Genomic DNA, 24478 nt, shown 5'->3' on the forward strand with positions numbered 1-24478 from the left:
TGGGAGCTAGGAGAAGCGAACTTGGTTTTGCGAGCCTACAGGCTTTTTATATCCAGCCTTCCTCCCGCGACGAGGAGCACAGACGGCTCCAGCGTGACCGAGGGAGAGGCCGAGCGCTCGAGGAGGACCGTCGGGATGGAGCCATGGGATGACTTTGAAACCAAGGGACTGTCACCCCAAGGGGCTGATACGAGACGGACCCTCGGTGCCAGGATCTCTCGCTGCGCTGGCTCGCATCAATACCTTCAGCCCAGTCCCTCCAGGTGGTCTTGGCTGGGAAGACCCCTTGTTCGCAGTGTGTTTGGGCCGCTGGGTGCATTAAATGGGAACTTAATACCAAAATGTGGAAGAGCTACTTCTACGGGGTTCCCTGGAAGCAGGAGGAGATGGGGCTGTGTGGCGGGATGGGGTGTGTACAGCCAGAAAAACACTGAGATTTTTTTTTTTTCTTTCCTTCTTCTTCCATGCCTAAGCTTTTAGGAAGAAACTTATCTGGGATCTGGGCTGGAAGTGCTCTGCACCACGGCAGGGATGGAGGCAGAGAGCTGTGGAGCTGGCAGCGGGAGGAGGAGGAGGCTGCCCCGAAGATGCGCAAGGACCCTGTTCTCCTTCCCCGCTGCGAATAAGGCGAGAGGCGAGGGGGTTTGGCAGGACGAGCTTTATTTGTGGCAACACTGACCTATACATGTCACAGCTCCCAGGAAGCCCAGCAGCTCCCTGCCAAGGCGCACAAGCAGAGAAAAGAGGGGGGCTGCCCCCCGCGTCCCAACCTGGCCCACCCCGTCCCCTTCCACGCGGTGGCTGTGCTGGGACACCCAGGGGTGCGGGCAGCGAGGGGACAGGGCTTCGCTCCCTTTCCCCCTGCACCACGCGCCTAAAGCGGGGACATTTTGGGAGGAGGAGGAGGCGGCGGGAGGAGGAGAAGCACCCCACGCAGTGGCAGCAAGCAGGTCGGTGGCCGCGGCGGTCAGGAGGAGGTGGTGGTGGTCACGATGATGACCATGATGACGATGACCACCACGGCGAGGACCAGTAGGAGGGAGCAGATGATGTTCAAGATCTTGGCGCGGGCCCCATGCCGCCGGGCACCCTCCAGGTCTCCCAGTACCTTGCAGTCACGGGCCTGTGGGGACAAATGGGGGGCTCAGCGGGGGGACACACACACACCTGGTTGGGGGCCCAGCCTGGCCCGGGGGTGGCCGCGAGGTGGTGCTGGGACCTCAGGGACGCATCGCCCCGGGGCAGGGGGTGAAGCCACCGGGCACTGCCCGCTCCCCCCGCCCGCAGCCCCGGCTCTCGGGGTGGGCAGGCTCGGGGGGGGGGGGGGGGATTGCATCGGGGGAGGACCGGATCGGGGGTCCCAGGGCAGGGTGGCATCAGGGGAGTCTAGGATGGGAGACTGGATCTGGGGGTGCTGGGACAGGAGAGGGGTCTGGGGCAGGCTAGGGCCGGGGGGGGGTTCCGGGGGGGGCTGGGGCGGTGTCGGAGAGGGCTGGGTCGGGGGGGAGCGGATCGGGGGGTCCCGAGGCGAGGGAAAGGTCCGGGTCGGACTGGGTCGGGGGTCCTGGGTGGGGGGGAGTGGGGGGGAGTGGGGGGGAGTGGGGGGGCCTCCCTGGCCGGGGAAGGGTCCGAGTCGGGCTGGGTCGGGGGGACTGGATCGGGGGGTCCCGGGGAACGGGGCTCTCTGGCCGGGGAGGGGGCTGGGTCGGGGGGGACCGGATCGGGGCGGGGGGGGGGGGGTGTCGGAGGGGGGTTCGTCGGGGGGTCTTAGGCGGGGAGTCCTGGGTCGGGGAGGCGGTCGGCACGTGTCGGGGGTCCCGGGCCGCGTTGGCTCTGGGGACCGGGCTGGGCTGGCTCGGCGGGTCCCGGGAGGAGCTGGCTGGGGGGCCGGGCCGGGTCCGGTGGTCCCGGGATGGCTTGGCCGGTTCGAGAGGACCGAGCCGGGCTGGAGCAGGGGTGGCGGGTGGGGGTCCCTGGGCCGCACCTCCTCTCACCTTGATGGAGAAGACGAGTGCGGGGAAGCAGAGGCAGCCCAGGTAGGTGAGCCCGTAGCCCAGCAGGACGTTGAAGAAGGACCAGACCATGTAGTCTCGGGGCTGCCCGTCGGGGCCGGCGGCGGGGGTCACCCCCCGCCCGGGGGGCTGCAGCGGGATGGACACCTCCGCCTGCCGGGGCTTCATGGCCGGGTCGAGCCGGCAGCCGAGGGCAGGGAGCACTGGGGAAACGAAACCGAGCCCGCCCGGGGAGGGGGACTGGCTTCGCACCGCCTCCACCGCGGGCCTGGGCCCCCCCAGCGTGGGCAGAGCGGCCAGACAGCCCCCCCCCCCGCCCCGGGGGCCACCCTGCGGCTCAGCCCCCTCCTCGGTGGGTGGCACTGCCACCCAGGGGCACGGTCACCCGTGTCCCTGTACCCCCACCCAGTGTAAGCTGGCGGGTGTGGGGCAGCTTTGGGGATTCAGAGGGGTCTTAAGGGGACTTTGGGGACCCCAGGGGCCCTTGGGGACTCAGAGGGGACTCAAGGGGACTTTGGGGACTCAAAAGCCAAATTTCCCCTTTGGAGAGCCGTTCCCTTGGCAGCGAAGGGTGGGGAGACGGCACCGAGGTGGGGCAGGGACGGGTGTGGGCTTGGCAGACGGTTTTGGGGTGCTGAAATGAGGGGCAGGGGGGAGCAAGGAAAGGTGGGACCCCCCAGCTCCCCCGCTGAGCCCCGGGTTCCTCGGCAGCGGCTGCAGAGCCTGGCGGTTCCCCTCTCCACGGTGGCTCTCTCTGCCTGGGATGGTAGATAAGCCATGGGCACCCCTCTCGCGGGCTGGGAGGGGTGCGGGGTGTCTCTAAACGCCCCAGAAGCCCGGGGAGGGGGTGTGTGTTTATATTTAACTAACAGCACCAACATGGCACTCCCTTTCCAAGCCCCTTTCCCGCTGCGTTTCCTCGCTCAGCCATGCCTCCCCGCTCATCTGAGTTATGGGGTAGCCCCAGCCCCCCGAGGTGGGGATGCCTGGGAGGAATAACGCCTCCCAAAACCCTCAAGCATGACGTTTCCAAGGAGAAGTGTGGGGAAGAAGCTGTATTTGCTGTGAGCTCGCCCCATGGGTTCATGCTGAAGAGGGTTGTCTCAGTCAGGGTGCACCAGGAGGGTGTCTGCAGACACCCCCTTGTCCAGTGGGAGCGGGGAGAAAGGTCCCACAGGAGCCGCCCATCTCCCCGACGAGCGAGGTGGGTGGGCTTCGGATGAGCAGGATGGAGGGGTTATCAGGGTGCCCGTTAAAAATGATTTGCTTTCAAGGTAATGAAGGAAAAGTGCGCTGGGAGCAGCTGTTTCTTATCTCAGGTATGGGCAAAGCCTCGTGGTGGTTTTGGGAACGCTGCGGGAGAGAGCCGGTAGCTGGCTGCCCACATTATCCCTCCGGCGGGAGATGGTTCGGGGCTCACTTGAGTCCCCGGGAGGAGAGCGGGTCCCCCTTTCCCAAAGCACTGGAGGAGGACGGGTGGCCCTCGAATGGTGGCTTTGCCGGGGACGTTGGGTGCGGAGCGGTGTGGTGGGGCTGGACGTTGCAGGAGGGAGTGGGGGGGGGGGCGTCTCGTGGGGGAAGGATGGGGACCGAGGTGGGGACGGGGCAGTTTGGGGCAAGCTGGGGCAGGGTGGGACAAGATGGGACAGGGTGAGATGGGGTGGGACAAGATGGGAGAGGAAGGGATGGGATTTGGGAGCCCTGGCATGGGGCAGGCAGCAGGCGGGACCCCCGAGCCGGGCAGGGGAGTGGTGGGATGGGGGTGACTTTCCCCTCACCTTAATGGAGAAGACGAGCGCGATGAAGCCCAGGCAGAAGAGGTTGCAGACCATGGTGTTGAAGAAGGACCAGAGCACAAAGTCCTGGGGGTTAGGGACAGGCTCTGGCTGAACAGAAGAGGTGATGGTGGGGCCGAAGGCGGTGGCTGGGGAACGTGCCCCGTTCCTGCCGTAGGGCTGCATGTTGATGCTGACGGACTGGGGGAAGTTCTCCATGGCAGCCCGGCACCGGCAAGGAGCAGAGACACAGGTGCCCAGGCTAGTTATAGGTGTGACGCAGGGTTTGCCAGGGTGGGGCCACCCTCCGTGACACCACGCAGGGCACCGGGGCGGGCACACCGGGTCCCTCGGGGGACGGGCTGTGGGGCAAGGTGGGCTCCCCGGGTGGGTTGGCGGCTTAGGGCCAGGCAGGGGGGAGAGCCACAGCTGCGGGCATGGCCTGGGGGGCAGGCGGAGGGGGATGCCCATGGGTCAGGCCGTGCCGCAGGGTGGGCGGCTCGCCTGTTCCTCTCTGCTTTTTGCCCTCTCGGGCTGTGAAACAATTTCTGCCCTGGGCAGGTCAGGGCAGAGCTGCGCTGCTGGGGTTACTCGGTCGCAGCGGGGACATGTGGCACGGGAGGACAGTGGGGACATGCCACCGGTGGGGGAGCAGCCACCAGCCCCCCGAAACCCCCTCCCCGGCTGCAAACCACTGCCGAGGGCTTGGTCCCCATCCATGGAGGCTAAAGCCCGCAGCAGCGGAAGGGGTCACCCAACTGCTGGGTTTGCACGTTGAGTTTTGAGGGTTTTGTCCTCCCTTCAGGTTCGGCATCCATGATGAGGTCTTGCAGCCGTGATGACGTCTTGTGGCTGCCAAAAGAAGGTTGAGGGGCGGAAAAAGAAAGAAGAAAGCGTCAAGAAAGTCCCAGGGAGGAAAAACTCATCTGAATCAAAAAAACACCAAGGCACGGAGCTACAAAGTATGTGGGTTTTGAAAACATCAGTATCCTTCCTGCTCGCTGGCCGGCTCCTGGAAGCTGAGTGAGGCTGATAAAGGGAAACCCAGCCCTGATATTTTTCTGACAAATGGGTTTTATCCTGCTCAGGAAGAGCGGAGAGTTTGTGTCAGGAGGAGGGCAAAGGCATTCGTCACCTGCACTCACTGCTGTGTGGGTTTTCTGGCCATCGTGGTAATTTGGGTGCAGATCTGAAAGTCCCAGATCTGAAAGTCCTGGCCCCTGACATCACTTGTCCCACACGCACAGGAAATTAAAGACTTTTTTTTTTTTTTCTCAGCTACTTCCCTGGCGGTACAGGGCTGCTTGTTGAGGTTAACAAGGTTCGTTAGGTGTGGTGATAATTAAGAAATTGCTGCAGGAAGTGGGGAGGCCGGTGGGGATGGGCAAGGGGATGGATGGAGGAGGGCGAGGGCTCAGTGGGGATTTCGAGGGGGTGTTTGCACTCCAGCCCCAACGCCTGATGTACGGCGCTTCCGAAAAAGCTGCTTGTAGGAGCCCAGTGAGGGGGTTCCCCATTTTGGGGTGCCGGGGTCCCTCCATGGGGCACCACCTGCTTCTCTGGCTCGTGCGGAGGCGAAGGGACCCACGGCGTCAGGATGCCAGCCGGTGGCAACCAGCAGCCGCAAGGACCGAGGGCAGCCGGTTTGTTCCTTGTCCATTGTTTCCGAGCGTCCGTTTAGGGATCCCATTTCCCGCGACCCCCCCCGGCACAAGCGGGATTACAGCTGGTGTCTCACCCACCCGAGCTCGGCGCCAACCGCCCGCTGAAATTCCCACCTCCCCGCCTGCGGTTCCAGCTTTTTCATTTATTTGCCCTTGCACCTGAACAAACGAGACGCTAGAAAGCCGAGAGAGAGACAAAGTTCAACCCACATTGCCGCTGCCGGCTGGGTCCCTCCGCCCGGCCCCGCTCCCACCCGCACCCCCAGCCCTTGGGGAGTGGGCTCAGTTCCTAGGGGTGCTCGTGAGCGGGGCCGGGCAGAGTTAAGGGGATGTGGTGGGTGACGGCTTTTGGGGCAAGCACCGGAGGGAGGGTGCAGGAAAGCAAAACGCCGGGGTGGCGGGTGGCTTTTGCACGCCTGGAGGAAAGGGTCCGCAAGGCAAGTGGGGGACCACTAGGTTTGCGGGAGGCTTGTTCGGCGGGGTTGAGAGCAGCTCGCCGGGTTACACGGCTTGCCGAGGGTCGGCACGGGTGCCGCTGCTCGCTCGGCGCTCGCTTCTGGCAGCGCGGCCGGGAGTTCAAGGGCACGGTGGCTGCTTGCCAACAGCCCGAAGCAATTGCCGTAAGAGCACGAACAGGCTGTTCGCGTCCTCGGCGCATGGCTGCTCTGCCGCTCCCTGCTGCGGGGCGGCAGCCCCCGAATTGGGTGGATTTACCCCAGAAAAAGGGCTTTGCTCTCCCTGCTTTCAAAGCCCACCCTGTTCCCGCTGTCCCACCCGGCTCTCTCCCAGCATCTGCCAAGACCCGTTGCCGAGCGGCATCCCCACGCCAAAAAGCCCCAACTGCCCTTTGGGGAGACACGGGCGGGTTTTGGGGCAGTGCAGAGAGCGAGGGGCTGCTTTTCCCCTTCCAACTCCATCCTGCTCCCAACAGGGATATCAGACTGGGACCGCCCTGGTGCGTTTTTGGCTGCAGACCATCCCTAGAAAGACATGCCCCGGGATTTTTTGCATGTGTTGGCTGATTGAGGAGGGGAGGAAGAGCTCCCGGGGGTGCATGGTGAGCCCACACCCCCGTGCCGGCCCAGATGGGCACGAAAACCCCCCGGGGCAGCGATGTGCCGCGAGGGATTTGGGCAGAACAAGGCTGGATCCCGCTCCTGCCGGGGTCGGGGAGAAAGCAGGAAGAGGAAGGAGCGTGCAGGAGCGGGAACGATCCAGCACAGCCCGCCGGCACCCCGCCAACCCCTTGTATAATGGGATGCGGCTGCTGCCAGCGCTGTAACGAAGCAGCCAAGAGCCTGAAAGGTCAGGGCGATGTTTTCGAGCAGGGGTTTGCTGCCCTTTTAGAAAACTTCTCGACCCCTGCAGCTGGAGGGGGACGTTTGATCCAATATCCTGCCGGTGGGCATGTCGGTGGCCTGCGAGCCGGGCGGGCAGCGAGCAGCCCTGTTTGCAACCGGGAGCACATGCTTGTTTGCTCTTACAAGAAGAAGCGGAGGAATAAATGATTCACCAGGAGGTCGGTGCCAGGGATCCTGCAACAAATAACCGCTGTGTTTTGCGGGCGGGATTTCTGACATCTTACTCATGAGCGCGGCTTCTTGGCAGGAGCCTGATGTTCTTGGGGAGAGGAAAAAGAAAAAGGCTTTTTTTCCCATCCTCACGGGGCCCCAGCCCCGAGGACCTGAGCCTGCCGAGGGCGAGGAGCGCGAAGGCTTCCAGCGAGCTAGGGAAAGGGGAAGCCAGGCCAACCGCATACTTGAAGCTCTGCCAGAGGGGCTTCAGCCAGGATTTTTTGTGGGGTCCTGCCCGGGTCACTTCAGACACCGCCGAAGCTGGGCAGCCGAGTGCCATGTGCCGGCAGCTCCGGAGGCACGAGGATTACTGCCCGCTTCCCAGCCAGCCCTTACACTGAGGCGGTGGGGACGGCTGGCGTGAAGGCTTGATGCTTGTCGTGGTTTAACCCCAGCCGGCAACTAAGCCCCACACAGCCGCTCGCTCACTCCCCCCAAGTGGGATGGGGGAGAGAATCGGAAAAGTGAGGAAACCCGTGGGTTGAGATCAAGACAGTTTAATAGGTAAAGCAGAAGCCGTGTGTGCAAGCAAAGCAAAACCAGGAATTCATTCCCCACTTCCCATCGGCAGGCAGGCGTTCAGCCATCTCCAGGAAAGCAGGGCTCCATCACGCGTAACTGTCACTTGGGAAGACAAACGCCATCGCTCCGAGCGTCCCCCCCTTCCTTCTTCTTCCCCCAGCTTTCTATGCTGAGCATGGTGTCCTGTGGTCTGGAATACCCCTTTGGGCAGTCGGGGTCAGCTGTCCCCGCTGTGTCCCCTCCCAGCTCCTTGTGCACCCCCAGCCTGCTCGCTGGTGGGGTGTGGAGCAGAAAAGGCCCTGACTCTGTGTAAGCCCTGCTCAGCAATAACGAAAACATCCCTGAATTATCAGCCCTGTTTTCAGCACAAATCCAAAACATGGCCCCATACTAGCTACTGCGAAGAAAATTAACTCTATCCCAGCCAAAGCTAGCACAATGCTGAAAAAGCTTTGGGAGGAGAGGGGGGGTCATCATCTCACTTCACCCCAAAAGCAGCCCTGCCTGGCTGGCGTCCCCATCACCCGGCAGTCCCAGCGCCGCCCCATCTCTCAGGGCTGAGCTGTACGGCTCTCTCCTGCAGCGAGGCAATTTGGGATGGAGCCACACCACCCACAGCTTCCCCTTCCCTCTGGAAGCCTCTCCCGGCACCCGCTGCCCCGCGCATGGCTGCACGGAGTCACGTTTGAGCTTATCTTGCTCAAGCCCTTTGCACAGCCCCCCACCCAAAAATGAAGCTTGCTCTCAGCTCCGCTTGCTCCTACCTGCCTCCTGAGGGTCGGTGAGGATGGGGGTGCTCCCGGTAAAGATGAGGTGCTACCCGCACCCTTGGGGTGAGCCTTACAAGCGCTTTGCATCCCATATGGATGCCTCTTCCCCACCAGTACCCGGGTTCACCGAGCCTGGCGCATCCTTGAGCATCATCTCTGTCATGCGCCGTGCCAAGGGACAATTTCCCTCTCCAGGCGCGTCCCGAGGGCGGGTGCCATTTCTCAGCCAGCCAAGCTGGGGCGGGGGGACCCCAAACCACCCCCTGCCAAAATGAAGCCAAGCCAGGGGCAAAAGTGAAAGAAACCTTTATTTGAACCAGGTTTTCTCTGAATGAGGCACTTCTCAGGATTATTCTTAGAGGCACCTGGGGCTACAAAATCAGAGCGAAGCGGCAAGCAGAAAAGCACGCTCTTTCCCTTTGCTACAGCCAGTTTTTGAGTGCTCAGCTGCTGCCAGAGGAGAGGTGTCTCGAGGCACTTCAGGGAGGCCAACGAGGGCGGCCATCAGAGAGGGCTCCGTAGGGGCTTTAAGCAGCGAGGAAAGCGGGACAGGACGCCAGCGGGCTCCGGGGGGCCGCAGGGAGGACATCCCCCCCCGCTCCGAGGGGTGACGGGGGCTCCTAGCAGACGTAGGGGAGGATGCTCTGCCTGCGGAGCAAAGGAAGGGCTAAGTGGGGCCGACGAAGGAATGATGCTCCTGGTTGAAGATGTTCACCACGGCGATGGTGCCGGTAGCGATCAGGGCGATGACAAGGGCGACGAGGAAGACGTTGAGCAGCAGGGCGGTGATGTTCAGGTACTTGGCGGTGGAGCCGTAGCTGAGCGCTCCGCTGTAGTCGCCGAGGACTTTGCGGTCCCTGGACTGGGGGGGGGAGGCGGAGGGGAGAGTCAGTGGGGTTGGGGGGAGCCAGCAGAGGGGACGCCCCGGGGGGCTCCAGGCTGCAGCTGGGTGGGAGAGGTGCTGGAGGGGCCGTGCAAGCCTGAGCTGCCATGCTGGGCTGAGCTCCCCCCCGAAGCACCAGCAGTACCCTGGGGTGCCAAGTGCCCCCACGGCCCCAAACCCCCGCCTTCTCCAGAGCTTCCAGCCAGGGCCAGGGCTCTGTGGGGCCAGGGGTCCATGGAGTGGGGCCTTTGTGGGGTCTGCTGGGCACCCGTGGATTTGGGGCTCTGTGAGGTCCATGGTGCTACCTGGCATTGGGGGCTCTGTGGGGTCCATGGGACTCCTGGCTTTGGGGCTCTGTGGGGTGTTTTGGATACCCCAGGGTTGGGGCTCTGTGGGGTCCATGGGGCACCCTGGGGTGGGGGCTCTGTGGGGCCCATGGGTCTCCCTGGGCTTGGGGGCTCTGTGGGCTCCATGGGGGCTCTGTGGGGTCCATGGGGCACCCTGGGGTGGGGGCTCTGTGGGGTCCATGGGTCTCCCTGGGCTTGGGGGCTCTTGGGACTCCGTAGGGTCCACGGGGCACCCCGGGGTGGGGGTTCTGTGGGCTCCATGGGGGCTCTGGGGGGTCCATGGGTCTCCCTCGGCTTGGGGGCTCTGGGGACTCCGCGGGGTCCACGGGGCACCCCGGGGTGGGGGCTCTGTGGGCGCCGCAGGACTCCCCGACTTTGGGGGCTCTGTGGGCTCCATGGGTCTCCCTGGGGTCGGGGGCTCAGTGGGGTCCCCGGGGCCGCCCCCCACCCCACCGCGCAGGCGACGCCCGGGCTCCCCCCGCCCTCTGACCCCCCCCCCCGACCCCCCACACCCCCCCACCTTCACGGAGAAGACGAGCGCCATGAAGCCCAGGCAGCAGACGTTGGCGTACAGCGCCGTGCAGAGGGACCAGGCCAGGTGGTCGCGGGGGGGGGCGGCGGCGGCGGCTCCAGCGACACCACGGTGCTCCGCGGCAGCCCCTCCATGTCCAGCCCCTCCGCCAGCTGCTCGTAGGGCGGCAGCGCCGGCCCCAGCGACCGCGACCGCTCCATCCCGGCGGGCTCGGGGCTGCGGCGGGGGCGGCACCGGGCGGGGGGGGGGCTGCCCGCCGGCCGCGGTTTCGTTTCCCTGAGAGCGAAGACGGGGCGGGGCGGGGCGGCCCCGTCCGGGCACCCCTTCCTGCGGAGGGGAAGCTCCCCACCCGCCCCCTGCACGGCCAGGGGGATCCCCCGCCTGTCGCCTTCCTCCCCGCCTCCTTCTGTGCTCCCCTCTTCCCTTGTCCCCTTCTTTGCCCCCTCCTTTCTTTGCCCCCTCCTTTCTTTGCCCCCTTCTTTCCCCAGCTTTGCCCCCTTCTTTCTTTGCTCCCTTCTTTTTTTGCCCCTTTCTTTCTCTGCCCCCTTCTTTACCCATCTTTGCTCCCTCCTTTCTTTGCCCCCTTCTTTACCCAGCTTTGCCCCCTTCTTTACCCCTTTCTTTGCCCCCTCCTTTCTTTGCCCCCTTCTTTACCCAGCTTTGCCCCCTTCTTTACCCCTTTCTTTGCCCCCTCCTTTCTTTGCCCCCTTCTTTACCCAGCTTTGCCCCCTTCTTTACCCCTTTCTTTGCCCCCTCCTTTCTTTGCCCCCTTCTTTACCCAGCTTTGCCCCCTTCTTTACCCCTTTCTTTGCCCCCTCCTTTCTTTGCCCCCTTCTTTACCCAGCTTTGCCCCCTCCTTTCTTTGCCCCCTCCTTTCTTTGCCCCCTCCTTTCTTTGCCCCCTTCTTTACCCCTTTCTTTGCCCCCTTCTTTACCCCTTTCTTTGCCCCCTTCTTTCCCAGCTTTGCCCCCTTCTTTCTTTGCCCCCTTCTTTCCCCATCTTTGCCCCTTCTATCCCCATCTTTGCCCCCTTCTTTACCCCTTTCTTTGCCCCCTCCTTTACCCAGCTTTGCCCCTCCTTTCTTTGCCCCTTCTTTCTTTACCCCTTCCTGTGCCCCCTTCTTTCTTTACCCCTTTCTTTGCCCCCTTCTTTCTTTGCCCCCTTCTTTCTTTGCCCCCTTCTTTCTTTGCCCCCTCCTTTATCCCGTCCTGTGCCCCCTTCTTTCTTTACCCCTTTCTTTGCCCCCTTCTTTCTTTGACCCCTTCCTCACCCATCTTTGCCCCCTTCTTTCTTTGCCCCCTTCTTTGTCCCCTTTTTCCTTTCCTTGTCCATTTCTTTGGCCCCTTCTTTGCCTTCTTTTTCTTTGTTTCCTTCTTTGCCCCCTTTTCCCCCCTTCTTTCTTTCCCCCATTCTTTCCCCCTTCTTTCTTTGCCCTCTTCTTTCCTTCTCCCTTTCTTTGTCCCCATCTTTGTCCCCTCACGGGGTGGCTGTCTGGGGTCAACCGTGAGTGTTTCGGGGCGCTTGGCAAAGAAACCCTCAATAAGGTCCCTGCCAGACGGCACTGGGAACCCCCCTTCCCTCCCCGCTTTCAGCCCCAAAGCCCAGCTCCCCGCTGCCAGCAGTTTGGATTTTCAGCGCCAGTAGTTGAGGCCGACGGGATGCAACTTCACGGCCCCTAAAGTTTCTAGCTCCATCGAGGAGAAAGGCTTTTGGCAGAAGAAGCCCTGGCCGGGATTATCATCCCTTCGGCACGGCACGGATCACCGCTCCCTTATTTTTTGGGGGGGGGGTTCTTCCCAGAAACCTCATCAAGGCAGGGCTGAGCACATCGCTGGCACGGGGAGGCAGGATGTCGTGCGAAGGGCTCGGGCTTGGGCTTGCCTGTGATTGTGCTTGCCTGTGAAATCCCCGAAATCCCGCTGCTGGGGGGGGGGGTGGAGAGCGGCTTGGGGCAGCACCGGGATGGGCTGCGAGCTCGTCCCCTCCGGCTCTGTCACCTCTAAGGCAGCCCTTTACAGGGTCCAAGCAGTAGGAACAAACCCCACTCTTGCGGAGGGACCCAAGCCTGGCTCCGACTCCGTCCCCCACAAACACGGGGTGAGGCCAGAATGTGCCGCTCGTTGGGGACATCGTTTGGGAGCGGTGAAAAGCCCTGTGCCGGCTCCCTGTGGTCCCCGAGGGCACCATCCCCCTTATGAAAATTCCCCTCCCTAACTATTATACCAACCAGTCTTTATAGTATGACAGTGTATTAACTTTGTTAATACACCTTAATTCACATTATACTCTGTCATATAAGGAGGTAATAAAATTTTACTGGCAACCCTGGGATTGTTCATGCTTAAATAAAACAAACTAAAGGACAGCCTGGCCCTCGAAATATGGACTTTGCTTCCCACAAGCTTCAAGCTGTCCTTGAAGGATAAAGGATACCCCGGGGACAACCACGGTAATGCCAGCATCCTAAAGCCCTCTGACACGTCGTTGAAACCCTGCCAGCATCGTCTGGCGTTATCGATCAGCAACTTGAGCAAGACTGACTGCGGGGACATCTGGAGCAACAGACGAGCAGCAAGAATGCTGCAAAACTAGAGTTTGCAAAGTTTTACTGCGATTAGCAATCGGTGGTGTGGGTGCTAGTGATTAGTCAGGTCGTCTTGTGCCTGAACGATTGATTGAAGGGTACAGGAACCCTCTGTGCAGCCACGTGCGGGGTGCCCCGATTGGGCTGGGACTGCTCACACGCATGAACATTTGCTCTTGTAATTCTGTACTTTGTGTCCCAGCTTGTCCCTTCAGTCGGCACGGGCCAGTCACGAATTTTTCAGCGTTCCCAAATGTCCCGGGCCCCCGCAGGGCCGCTGGCGGGGTGGGAAGAGACTGAACTTCAGTCCCCTGGCCGAAGGCTGTGCAAACAGCCATGCCCCGACCCCCAGTCTCCCGCTCCCTTTGCTGGAGAGGTGCAAAAAATGGGGGAAATAATGGCTTGATTTCCCCAGATGTGCATCTTCCGCATCCCTTGGGAGAGCCTTGTGCGGGATCCCCTTCATCTCCTCCTCCTCCTCCTCCTCCTCCTGGCTGGGGCAGCCTTCCAAGCCCCTGGCCGCCCCAGCCCGCTGCAGGGCTCAGTGCAGGTTCACTTCCTAACAGGGACCGAGCTTCCCACTCTGCTGCTTTCCCTGCCTGTTTGTCTAAATTGGGCTTAATTACGAGCTAATTAACCTTCCCCATCCTTAAGGGAGCTAAGCGCAGGGAAACGCAAACCAGAGCACTGGTGCCCTCTAGTTTTCCCAGCTGTGAACGTTTTTTTTTTCTCTAATAACTGATTTCTTGTGTGTTTCTGTCCCAGCCCCGAGCTGCAGCGAGGAGGAGCTGCTGCCTCAACTTGTGGAGCGGGAAAGGAGAAAAAAAAAACATCCGATGTTTTCGCCACTGCGCTGCAGAGGGAAAAACCAGTCTGTGCGTCGGTGAAGTGAGTTGTGGCTGGTCTCAGCCTGGCTGAGCACCCGTGGCCGCAGGGCCCAGGGCCGTGGCCCCGAGGAGCAGCCCTGGCGAGCGGCTCCTTCAAGGCAGCGTGGTCCGTAACCCTCTGGCGGCAAGGCCTTGGTCGCCGTCGGCATAATTAAGTCTTATTGTTAATTACTGCCTGCTTTGCACAGGGCGAGCTACAGCCCTTGCGCTTCCAGATGGCCCCGCCAGCAGAAGCAGCCTTGGCCCTGGGGGTCCTTGCACCCAGCGAGGGGGATCCCGGGGGTCCCAGCCCCCATGGGATCCCTGCACCCAGCGAGGGGGATCCCGGGGGTCCCAGCCCCCATGGGATCCCTGCACCCAGCAAGTGGGGAGCAGGGGGATCCCAGCACCCGCCCCTATGGGATCCCTGCACCCAGCGAGGGGAGATCCCAGGGATCCCTGCATCCGAGCCCATGGGATCCCTGCACCCACCGAGGGGTGATCGGGGGGATCCTCGCACCGGTGAGGGGGGGATCCCGGCCCCCTCCCCCGCCCGCGGACCGGGCCGGGCCCCGCAGACCCAGCTCCAGCCGCGCCGGAACGTACCATCCCCGCCGCGGGGGGGGGGGGGGGGTGTCGGGGGGCGGCCACGCCGAGGCCCACGTCACCCGTCTCGCCGGCCCCGCGGCACGGAGGCCCCTTTCTCTCCCGCTCCGCCGCCGCTCCGCCTTCCCGCCGCGCAGGGACAGGGACGGGAACGGGGACATGGTCGCTCGCCCCCCCCCCGCTCCCCGCATGGCCTCGCCCGCGGCGCCTCGCGGGGATGCCGGCCCGTTGGCGTGGAGACGCGCGGCGCCTCCGCCGCCTCCTCCCCCGCGGGGCGCCCATTGGCGGCGGGCCCGCGCTGGGCGTCCCGCGATTGGCCGGCGGTGCCGTCGCTCGGGCTGAGGGGGCGTGGCGGCAGCACCCCCCAGCCCGGTCCCGCCGCGGCCCCGCTCATTCATTCCCCCACCCGCGGGTGCCGGCGCGACGGGGCGGCGGCGATGCACCGGGCGGCCGGGGGTCTCCGCGCCGAGCCGCGCCGCCGCCCCGCTGCCCTCGCAGCCGGCCCTGTAACGAGCGGGCTGGGCGGTGCGGGGGGCCCGATGGGCCGGGGCTAGGCCGGCGGCGGCGGCGGTCGGCGGGGGGCGATGCGGGCGGCAGGATGCCGCGGCTCCCGGTGAAGAAGCTCCGGAAGCAGCTGAAGCTGCTGCTGCTGCTGGTGCTGCTCACCTTCGCCGTCTGGTTCACCTACCTCCACATCAGCCTGGTGCGCCAGGGCCGCGCCCTCCGCCTCCCCTTCGCCTACGGCAGAGGTAACCGGGGGGGGGGGCAGGCGGGCGACACCCCCCCTCCAACCGGGAGCAGCACCGGGGGGGGCCCCCCCCCCCCGATCCCCATCACCCCTCGGTGCGAGGCCTCGGTGGGGTTTGGGGTTCCCCCCCAAAGGGTGGTGGGTGCCCCCCACCACGCTGGGCTTCCAGAGCATCCCCCCCGGCTCCGCTGTCACCCAGCACCCGCGGGGGTGGGAGCACCCCCCCCCCCCCCGTCCCAATGGCGGCTTTCCATCCTGCATCGCCCAGGCGGGTTTGGGGAGAGCGGGGCCCCACCACGGGCACCTCGGCACCGTGCCCCGGTGTTGCACCTTCAGGGACCGGGGTGACCGGAGGAGACCCAGGAGGGACCCCCAAACCGGTTGGGGGTTTTTCATTCCCCCGCCTCGAGCGGCTCCGTCCTCGTATTTTTCCGCCCGCCGCTTTGGCTGCGATGACAAAGAAGGCCATTTATAGGCACTCGTCGCTGCCTGGAAGGGGCAAACCCAAGCCTCTCATCCTTTCCCAACACTTTCTCAGCCTGTGCTTCTCTGTCGGAAGAAAATCCTTCCTCCTCCAACCCTCGGCTAACGCCCAGGGATGCAATCCGGGATGCTCCGGCAGGGCTAATCCAGAGGGGCAGGTGCCAGCGCTCGCCCAACGGTTCAGCTTCGTGGTTAATTGCTCCTGGCTTTACCCGTGCAGACCTCGTCGGGCTGCTTGGCTGGCATAAAACTACACGAAATATTGGCAGGTGAAACTTGAGCTGTAACGTTTCTGGTCGGACTGAACTCACCTAACGGTTTTTGTCCTAAAAAAATTAGAAAGAAATGAGAGTTACTGCTTATTTAGGCAAGAAATGGCTTTCCTGAGCGGGTCGGAGCAGTTCTGGAGGCCGGTGAAGCCTCTCAGCTGGCAAACCCAAAGTTTCCGACCGTAGCAGCAGCATGATCCTGCAAATTTTTGGGCCTTACGGTGAAATCGGGATAATGCTAATAAGAGAAGCAGGAAATGAGGCTGCTTGTGCATCGCCTCAAAGGAGGGGTTCTGGGGAGGCTGTGCCGCTTGTTTTCTTTTCTCCGCTGCAGGGTCGTGCTTAATGGAAAAGCCACAAGTTACAGAAGTCTAACCACAAGTGGCTGCCCCATGTCTCTGCAATTATTCTGGTGCTAAGGAGGGTCGAGTCCTTCCTCTTTCGGGACCGGCAGCCTCGGGCGGGGGGGGAGATGGCGCGGGATCGCCGGCCCTGCGGATGGCTGGCTGTGAAAACTGCGGATTGGGGTCCCCCCCGGGTGTTGGGATGCAGCGGCACGAGGGTGAGACGAGGTTTTCCTCCGTGGCTTCGTCCGCGGAGGACGCACAGAGCGATGCCTGTGTGCTGGTGCCTTCCTTGGGTGTGTTTTTGGGTGCTGAACCCGGTGGGTGCCTATTCCTGCTCTCTCCCACCTCCTCCCTACGTGCCCTGCATCCCAGCCTGCCCCTCAGGATGCTCCGAGCGTGGGCCGTAGGATTTGCTGTAGCAGTGAGGAGATGCACAGCCCCGCTCCGGCTCGGAGAGGGGAAACCCAATGGCTGCAGCGCAGCTGAACGGCTGTGAGCCGGGGGGGGATCGGTGCACGGCTTTGGGGGAGGAGATGGTCCGCGGGAGGTGGGGAAAGAGATGGGGACATGCAGTGGATGGGGACAGCGCGGGGGGCTCGTGGCTTCGGAGGTGCTGGGCGAGGACCGCGCTCCAGTGGTGTTTTCCGCTGGTTTGGATTTGCCCCGTGCTATGGGGAGCGTGGGCACCTTCTCTGGCTGGGATGCGGTGAGGTGGGTGCTTCCCCAAGGGAAGCTGGACCTCGCCTGGGCTGGATCATGCCCCTCTCCACTGGGACTGGACTCCAGGGAGATGCTGCTCCTTGCACTGGGATTTTCCAATCGGTGCCTAAAGCCTGGGTGAACGCATGGCAAAGCCGGAGTTTAGGTCCCGCTGAGCCTTTTTGGAAGCGTGGTGATGGAGAGGGGTTGGGGTGGAAGCTGGGGAAGGGATTCGGTCACACGTAGATGGACCCTAGTCCTGCTGCTGCAACCCAGCAGAGAGCTGGAGTGGGAGAGCCAGGGAGCTGTTTTAGTTGGAAAAGTATTGAATGGATTAAAAAAAAAAAAAAACAAAAAAGGAATAAAAAATATATCCGAGGGAAAAAAAAAATATTCAAGAAAAGCTTGGTGCAAGAGTTTTGGGGTGAGAGGGAAGGGTTTGGGGCTGAGCCGTGGGGAGAGCTGAAAGGCGAAGCTGTGCTGGAGGAGGGCTCCGGGGCAGCCCCCTCTACCCGGAGATGTTTTCCCCCTTCACCTCGCTCGCGTTGAAGCCGCCTTCGTGCCATGCTGGGGGAAAGAGCTTGCTTCCCGTGGCCACAGGGGTCCCGCCGTGGTGGGGAAGGGGTTTGCTCTTCTCCGTCTCCCAGCTTTTGCAGGACGCGTCCCCCAAGCCGGTGGTGGAGCGCAGCCGTCGGTGTGCATTGCGTTCCCGACGGAAAACAGCCGGTACCCGATATTCCCCGGGGCTTAACGGGTGTCCCTGGGCTGGGGCGAGCAAGTGGGAGGCGGGGGTCACTGTGCCCTCCCGGCTCGCGTGTCTCCTTTCTCCTCCCTGATCTGCGGGGCCGTGGGATCTGCAGGGAGCTCTGGTGTGTCCTGGTCCCAGATCGCTTGGGGATGGGGGGGAACACTTCTCCCTGGAGAGGGAGAGGTGGCTGGGGGGGATGCAGGGCTCTTCAGCATCACCGCAAGGGTCTGTGCACCAAAAGGTGTCTGAGATTTGGAGATGACATTTTTTTTTTTGGCCACCGTGAGCTAGAACCTGTCTGCCTGCTGCCAAGGATGCTGCCCGGCTTGCATCAGCTGGCAGAGGATGTATGAAAAAGAGGGTTAATTACTCATTAAATGAAGTGTCACCCAGCAGAGGTACTTTCTGGAGGCTGAAGGTGCAGGGCACGAGGCTTTAGGCAGCTTGGAGGGGTGTAAGGTGGGGAGGACCAGGCCAAATGGCGGCAGTGGGGTCTGCGTGTGTCGGGGAGCACAGCGAAGGTGTGGGGGGATTATTCGGGGGGTACCCATGTCCCCTCAGCCCAGCCGGTGGTCACACGTGGGGCTGGAGCATCTGGGGACTTGGCTGGGAACTGTGCTGGTGCTATGTCCCTGATAAAATAACCCCCCTTTTCTTATCTTCTACAAGTAGATAATTACCCTTCTCTGCGTAATTGAACACACAGATTCCTCATCTGAAATAATGAGGCCATTACGGTGTTCTCCCGGCTGGAAACCACTCCGAGTCAATGGGGTGGAAATGCTGGCGTGCCAGGTGGAAAGGAAAAAAAAGAAGAAAGAAAAAGAAGAAGGGGGAAAAAAAATGACAGTAAAAATCTAAAATGGCTCTTAGCAGGGGCGCGGGGCTGCTCCTGCTCCCCCGGCAGCCATCTCGCCAGGGCAGTGATTTAGCACGTGGGGGTATTGCCGGTGCCGAACGAGCGGCGGTGCTGGGAGCCAGGTTTCGGGAGGGTTTTGCGACTGGGGGGAGCGCAGGATGCGTGCTGGAGGATGCTAAAGCCAATTCACAGCTAAAGTCTGGGCAGGAAAACCCAGCCGGGCTTCTTGATACCCGCAGGACACGGCACTGCCTGGGTCTGGCTGCGTGCGTCCTCGTGAGCTTTGTCTGGAAGCAGAGCCGCTGGCGTGCGGGAGCAGGGGACACCCCTCCGCCGTGGTCCAGAGGGCTCCCCAAAACGCTCTGAGCCAGGGGCAGCGACGGGTTGGATGCTCTTTGTTCGGCTCAGCCCGTCGCTGCCTGCAGGGCCTTCTCCTTGCCTGTCCCTCCCCGGGGACCTGTCCTTCGGGGCCTTGCACGCAGGGAGAGCAGGAGGGAGAAGGTTTGGGATGACGGGCAGCAGCGTTTCCCCCGAGCTGCAGGGGATAACGCATCTCTTTTGGACAGAGTGGTTGCAATAGGCGCTTTGATTTTAATTGGGATGCTGAACTGCTGCAAACCGCTGTGGGTTTTGTTCCTTTTCTCAGGGATGCTGGGAGCAGGTAGGGAAGAGGATGAGAAAGAGCCCTTTGAAGATGAAGAGCAGTGCGATTTGCGAGGAGGCTGGGTGCTGCTTTTCTTTTGGCATCACCCCGCTCTCCTATCCCTGCTAGAAAAGGCTGCTTTCCCCAGATGGACACCCCCTTGGCACGGGATCCTGGTGCAGGGGAAAGCTGGTCCCATCCCTGCTGCTGAAAAGGGAGGTTTGGAGCAGGGGAACAGGCTGGTTTTGGTGTCGTTGGGACTGTTTTTCTGGCCAGGAAGCCCCGCAGCCCTCGTCTTCCTTGCTGGGCTGTGGCCTGGTTTGCCCTGGGCTCCTTGCCCTGCTCCTCTCAGGTGCCCCGCTGCCCTGAATCAGCTCTTTGTCACCGCGCCGGACCTGCCAAGAGCGAGCCGGATGGAAAAGGAGGTGGATGGACGGACAGACAAGCGAGCCCTGTCCTTTGGTTGGGAGGGGCTGTGGGCATCTCAGGGCTTTTTGGCAGGTGATGGGGGAGAAGTATGGGAAAAATTTGGTACGTGCCTATTTTGGGTTATTCAAAGGCAAAAAATTGGCTATTCATAGGCATGACAGGCTTTGAACCACCCCGCGGCGGCACCTTTCCCCAGCCTGGCCGTGACCTGGTCCCCTTGGCATCCGTGGGGGTCCCCAGAAAAGACCTGCGGGGAATTGCAGGGCTTGATAGTGAAGCGAAAACAAACGGCTTACGCCAGGGTAATTTATCCTTAACTCTGTCCTCCTGCTGCTCGTCGCCGCAGCTCCGCTCGCTGCTGGTTTGGGGGGGCTAAGGGCTGGCTGTGATGCACCCCAGCGGTGGGATGGGGCAGGGTGCCTGGGCCTGATCCTGTCTCTGCTCCGGCCATCTGTCCCCGGGGTCGCGGCAGGCTGGAGTGACCGCATGGGGACCCCGAGCTGTGCTCGGCCGCGGAGAGCTCGGTGCCGGAGCCGGTCCTCTTGCCCGCAGCCGTGACCAGTAAGGCAGGGTGTGGGGGGAGCCTGGATCTGACCCTGTACCCAGGGAAAAGGGCTTTATAACCCTGGCCCTGGGTCCTGCTCCCTCTGCCTGAAATATTCGTGTGTGGGATGGGTGAGGGTGGGAGCAGATCCCTGGGGATTCACCCTGCCCGCCCCAGGATTTCCGGCACTGAGCGTGTGACTGCAGGAGCAGGGATGCGGCTTTATTTCTGGGGATGCTTCGCCCTTTGCTTTGCCCTCCTGGGAGCTGCACGCTCCCTCCCCAGGGCAAGGATGTTGTGGGCGCGTTTGTCGCTCTGGTCTCTGCAGAAACCGCAGACCCCGGGCAGAGGGGATGGTTTCGGCACGTGTGTCCGTGCAGGGATGGGTCAGCGGGTCCCGCTGGACCTCGGTGATGGCAGAAGGAGAAGAGAGCAAAGCGCTCTGTCCCTTCACCGCTCCTCAGCCATGGAGGCTATTCCAAGACCTGGCAGCTTAAGTCCTTTTAAAAACACTAAAAAAAGACATAAAACAACCTGATAAAAAATATTCTCCATCCCCTTTAATGTGAGCATTTGCTGTCAATTTATTTCCTGCGCTGTTTCCCTCCTCTCGGGGCTTCTTTTGAAGTCTCCTTTAACTGCAGAGCTGTTGATGCTCTGCAGTGAGCCGAGGTCACCGGTTGCCTCCTCTGTGTCTGGGAGAAAGGCGGATCCATATGGAAGGGGCCTCTGGAAAGCCCGGCTGGCCAAACGCTGGGGCGGCAGGTCCCTCAGCTCCATGGCATTTCTCCTCCGGCCTCGCTGTGCCGTGACGGAGCTGAGCAGCTTTCGGAGCATCGCAGGGAGGGCATCGAAGGACCCATAGCTCTGCTCATCCAGCACGGCGTCCCCGGGGGATTTGGCGTGGCGGGGACCTTTGCTCGCTGCCCGTGTCCGCCGGGCTCGGAGGGATGCGGGGAGGCGAGCGCATCCCCAGCCGGGCGCCAGCTGCATGGCTGCGGTCACGGCCCTCTCTGTGCCGCCGTTGCCGGCATCAAAGAGGCGATTGAGGGAGCGCGGCGGTGGAGGGAGGGGGCGAGGAGCAGGTGGGTCCTGGTGTGCCGGGATCGGCCGCGGCGGCACGATGCAGAGGAGCCCCGTCCCGCAGCCAGCTGCCTCGATGCCCTCCGAGCCCGTGACGGCGCTGGGCACGGCGCCGCTCCGGCAGCGGGCGCTTGGGTGGCCGTGGCTGTGCTGGGAGGTGCCGCGGGGGTTCCCCGAAAGGGCGTCTTGGTGGGTGACACGTGTCTCGGCCGCTGCCATCGTGTTCGGCTTCCCCTGACCCGGAGGTGACGGCTATGAGGGCCGGGACAGGGATATTGACTTTTTATTAGGAAAACGCTCTGCTCTGAAGGCGTCGCCACCGTACATCTGGAGATGCTCGGGGAGGGCGAAATGCTTTCCACACCCCACGGTACGGGCTTTTCCCAAGCACCAGGAGCTCTTTGCATTGGTGTTTGGGGAGCTTTATCCTTCCCAGCACCGCCGTGCGTCTCCCCTCCATCCCTTCCCCGCGCCGCGCCGTGGCCGGGCCTCTACGGAGCTGCCCTTTGGGAAGGGATGAGCAGCCGCCCCGAGGTATTGGTGGCTGGTTGCCTTGGCAATGGCAGGAGCGATGGATTTCGGCTGGGCGAGGAGACGGGCGGGAGCCGGCTGCTGACCGGCGGGGACCGCACGAGTGCGATGCGGAGGAGGATTTCGGGGGGGAGGCTAGATGGGAGCGGATGGTCTCTGCAAAGAGGTAGAGCTCAGCCGAATTCGCTCCCAAATTAAAGGGCAGGGAAAGGTTAAAAGCACCCGGGGCTGGTGGAGATAAACCAGACGCTGGCTGAAACAGGTTGGAAAGCTGGCAGGTGAAATGGTGAACCCCACGGGCTGTCTGCAGGGCAGCGTGGAGGTCGGAGGCTGAAATATTTTTAGGGTGAAATGAATTCTGCCCAATTCCCGGCACATCACAGGCTACGAGTAACCTTCTCTGGAGGCTGTGTCCCGGGAAGCGAAATCTTTGTGCCGAGGGCTGTGAGCGAGCATCATCCCTGTTCAAAGGGGCAGGGTGGAGGGATGGGTGCACGCTCCGGCTGGAGCTGCCCTGGCTCCCTTTGGAGCTGGTGCGAAATGAAACGATGCTGGAGCAGATGGGGACCGGAGGCCAACGGATGCACGGTGAGGTGTGAGCTGGGGGAAAATGGGGGAGATCTGGATGCTGTCGATGCACAGGAGGGATTTGGGACCCTGAGTTGAGCGTGGAAGTGTCGGGGCTGCCTCTCCTGGTGGGTGTTTGTCAGCTTGAGTGGTCTCGTGGCAGCTCCGTTGCCAGCCCTGAGCGATTCAGCATCGATTTCCATTGCTCCAGCCGAGAGGGATGTCACGGAGTGGGTAAACAGCATGAAACGAATGGGTTTGGGGGAGGCAGGAAAAAAATCCCCTCGCTCCTCTCGTTCCCTCGGTGAGGCATCTGTTCCTTGAGGTGGTGACCCAGGGACCAAAACAAAACCCTTTTCTCAGCCAGCGGCAGGTAAAATCGGCTTCTAAGGAGACAAGAGTGAGGGAGGCAGGGAAGGGCTGTCTGGGGGACTGATCCTGCACCCCTGCCTGCATCCCCATGGCGGTCACAAGCCCCGTTCCCCCCGGCCCCATCAACGTCATCTGCTGTCACTTGGCTGTCACTCAGCTGTCACTCGGCCCGTGTGAGCACCCGCCGCCTGGGTTTCCCCCCGGGTGCCGTGGAGCAGGCAGTGCTGCGGGCAGCGCGGCGTTTTTGCGGCGGTGAAAGGGGATTTGCAATAGTGACTCCTTGCTGGCTAATTATAATTGCTTAACAGCCCGTTAGGAGGATCGGCGGAGGGATGCTCATGCTTCTCTTCTCTGGCAGCTGACTCCGAGGCTGTGTCTGTGCTGGAGAGCACCGGGCTGTTGGTAATTAAACCGGTGGGTTTAATAAAAACGCCGGCACTGCCACCTTTGCTGCAGCTGTGTCTGGGTTTAAATGTCACCTCGCTTCACGTTGCTGCTCCTTCTGCTCCCCCCCGAGCCCCGTCACGGCAGGGTGCCCCCGTTCAGCCCTTGGAGGTTGAGCCCCGAGGGATGGGCTCGGTTTTCTGCCCCGTGGCAGCATCCTGGGAGGATGTGCCGGGGCGTGGAGCGGTCCTGCGCGGCTGGAGGGATGCCACCGTTCGTGTTCCAGGGGATAACAGGAGCATCTGCAGCTCTCCAGGGTCTGAGGATGGGCACCAGAGCCCTGGGGAGGGCAATTCTCCTTTCTGCTGGCTCCTGTGGAGGTGGGCACCCGCCGGGCATTGCTCTGCCATGGACCCTGATGTGGTTTGGGACTAATTTGTTACTGGCCACGGAGCTTGTGTCCCCACCTGAAGGCGGGGAGAGATCAGCCCGAATTCCCTGGGGGTATAAACCCAGTTTAACCCCATCGCTTTTGCAGCTGTGGATCTGGGGTCTCTTCTTGCTGGTGAGGACTTGTTGGGCAGAGCCCCGCTCCCTCGAGCTGCCCTGTTCCTCGCCCTGGGAAGGCGTCAGAGTTGGGCTGCCCTCCTTTTGTATTCCCTGAACCCACGGCAGGCGCTCGGGATGGTCCTCCCTGAGCTGCTCGCCTGCTTGCTGCATCCCTGGCGCGTCTTCTGGCTCGAGTCGCTGCCTTCATCCCTCTTTCGCTGGCATCTTCCCAACACAGGTACCGCATCTCGCTGGGGGGTGGCGATCCCCTTCGGCACGATCGTAGCTCCATGTGCCACCGTGAGTGAGGCCCTGTCCCCTCTCTTTCCACCACCACGCTTTTCCCAAGAGCAGGGCTGGGTTTTTTTCCCCCACTTTCTTTGCGGGCTCATTGGTTTGGTAGGGTTTGAGTTCTGTTTTTCCATGGGGAGAGAGGGGATGGATGCGATGGTCTGGATGGGCAAGGGTTTCTTTACGGAAGCCTTGCAGTGTTTCCCAGCCATGCAGACGGACTCAGAGTAGCCGGACTGGATGCTGGAGAAGCTTTGTCCCTCTCCCGTCCCCCTGGATTCGGAGAGCTCAAAAGCATCCCGCAGAAGTTCAGAGATCAGGAGCAGCCAGGACGCGCAGAGCTCACTTGCGTGGTGGACCTCAAAAGATGTCAGCTCAGACTTGGGGTGCTCAGCATGCCCAAAACCTGGTCCTCAGCATCCTGACCTTCACGGTGTTGTCCTGGGGTGTTTCCAGCACATTCCTGAGCAGCTCTTCCTCGGCACAGAGCTGCAGGGCATCCATCCCATCCCAGCTCCTCCCTGGCCTTTCCTCATTTGTATCCTCTGAGGAAGGCGAGGTAGCGGCACGTGCCTGTGAAGGTCCCTCGGCAATCTCCTGTATTGGTCCCAAGGTCTCCTGCAGCAGCTGGCAGCGGGAATTAAGGGAATTAACCCAAGCCCTGGTGTTTTCCAGCCTCTAAAGGCTTTGTCTGATTTTTGAGCATCAGAGCTGGCTGCTCTGGCAGGCTCCTTCCCTGAGCCGGAAAGGGGGAGCAGCCCCGCGTCGCTGGGAAGTGCAACGTGGGATGAAGTTAT

At 62.2% G+C, this 24478-nt stretch overlaps 3 protein-coding genes and 1 long non-coding RNA gene across 4 annotated transcripts in view; 2 read left to right on the forward strand and 2 right to left on the reverse strand.

Annotated features, from left to right (window-relative positions):
* Positions 1 to 643: 643 nt before the first annotated feature.
* LOC127017113 (dispanin subfamily A member 2b-like) lies at positions 644 to 2218 on the reverse strand. Its single transcript, XM_050898025.1, has 2 exons — positions 1995 to 2218; positions 644 to 1123 (listed from the first exon to the last, which is right to left on the reverse strand). The coding sequence occupies exons 1-2, from the start codon at positions 2178 to 2180 to the stop codon at positions 968 to 970; spliced, it is 342 nt and encodes a 113-aa protein (XP_050753982.1). The 5' UTR covers positions 2181 to 2218; the 3' UTR covers positions 644 to 967.
* A 460-nt stretch (positions 2219 to 2678) lies between these two features.
* Positions 2679 to 5053, forward strand: LOC127017110 (uncharacterized). Its single transcript, XR_007766541.1, has 3 exons — positions 2679 to 3331; positions 3804 to 4040; positions 4593 to 5053. It is a non-coding gene; the product is annotated as an uncharacterized LOC127017110 (long non-coding RNA).
* A 3553-nt stretch (positions 5054 to 8606) lies between these two features.
* LOC127016898 (dispanin subfamily A member 2b-like) lies at positions 8607 to 10308 on the reverse strand. The gene is given in 3 exon segments (XM_050897707.1): positions 8607 to 9179; positions 10068 to 10168; positions 10171 to 10308. Coding segments are annotated over 3 exon segments (405 nt in total). The 5' UTR covers positions 10280 to 10308; the 3' UTR covers positions 8607 to 8984.
* A 4425-nt stretch (positions 10309 to 14733) lies between these two features.
* Positions 14734 to 24478, forward strand: part of B4GALNT4 (beta-1,4-N-acetyl-galactosaminyltransferase 4) — a 30560-nt gene continuing 20815 nt past the window's right edge. The window contains exon 1 of the mRNA XM_050897579.1: positions 14734 to 14884. Coding sequence (XP_050753536.1) covers positions 14734 to 14884 — 151 coding nt within the window. The remainder of the gene's footprint in view (positions 14885 to 24478) is intronic.

Source organism: Gymnogyps californianus, chromosome 5, assembly GCF_018139145.2.
Source record: "Gymnogyps californianus isolate 813 chromosome 5, ASM1813914v2, whole genome shotgun sequence".
Taxonomy (NCBI): Eukaryota; Metazoa; Chordata; class Aves; order Accipitriformes; family Cathartidae; genus Gymnogyps; species Gymnogyps californianus.

Excerpts from the sequence above, each read along its gene's own strand:
- LOC127017113 (XM_050898025.1), bottom strand. The coding sequence starts at position 2,180 with ATGAAGCCCCGGCAGGCGGAGGTGTCCATCCCGCTGCAGCCCCCCGGG. Across the intron at positions 1,124-1,994 it reads CACTCGTCTTCTCCATCAAG|GCCCGTGACTGCAAGGTACT; the intron begins GTGAGAGGAGGT and ends TTGTCCCCACAG.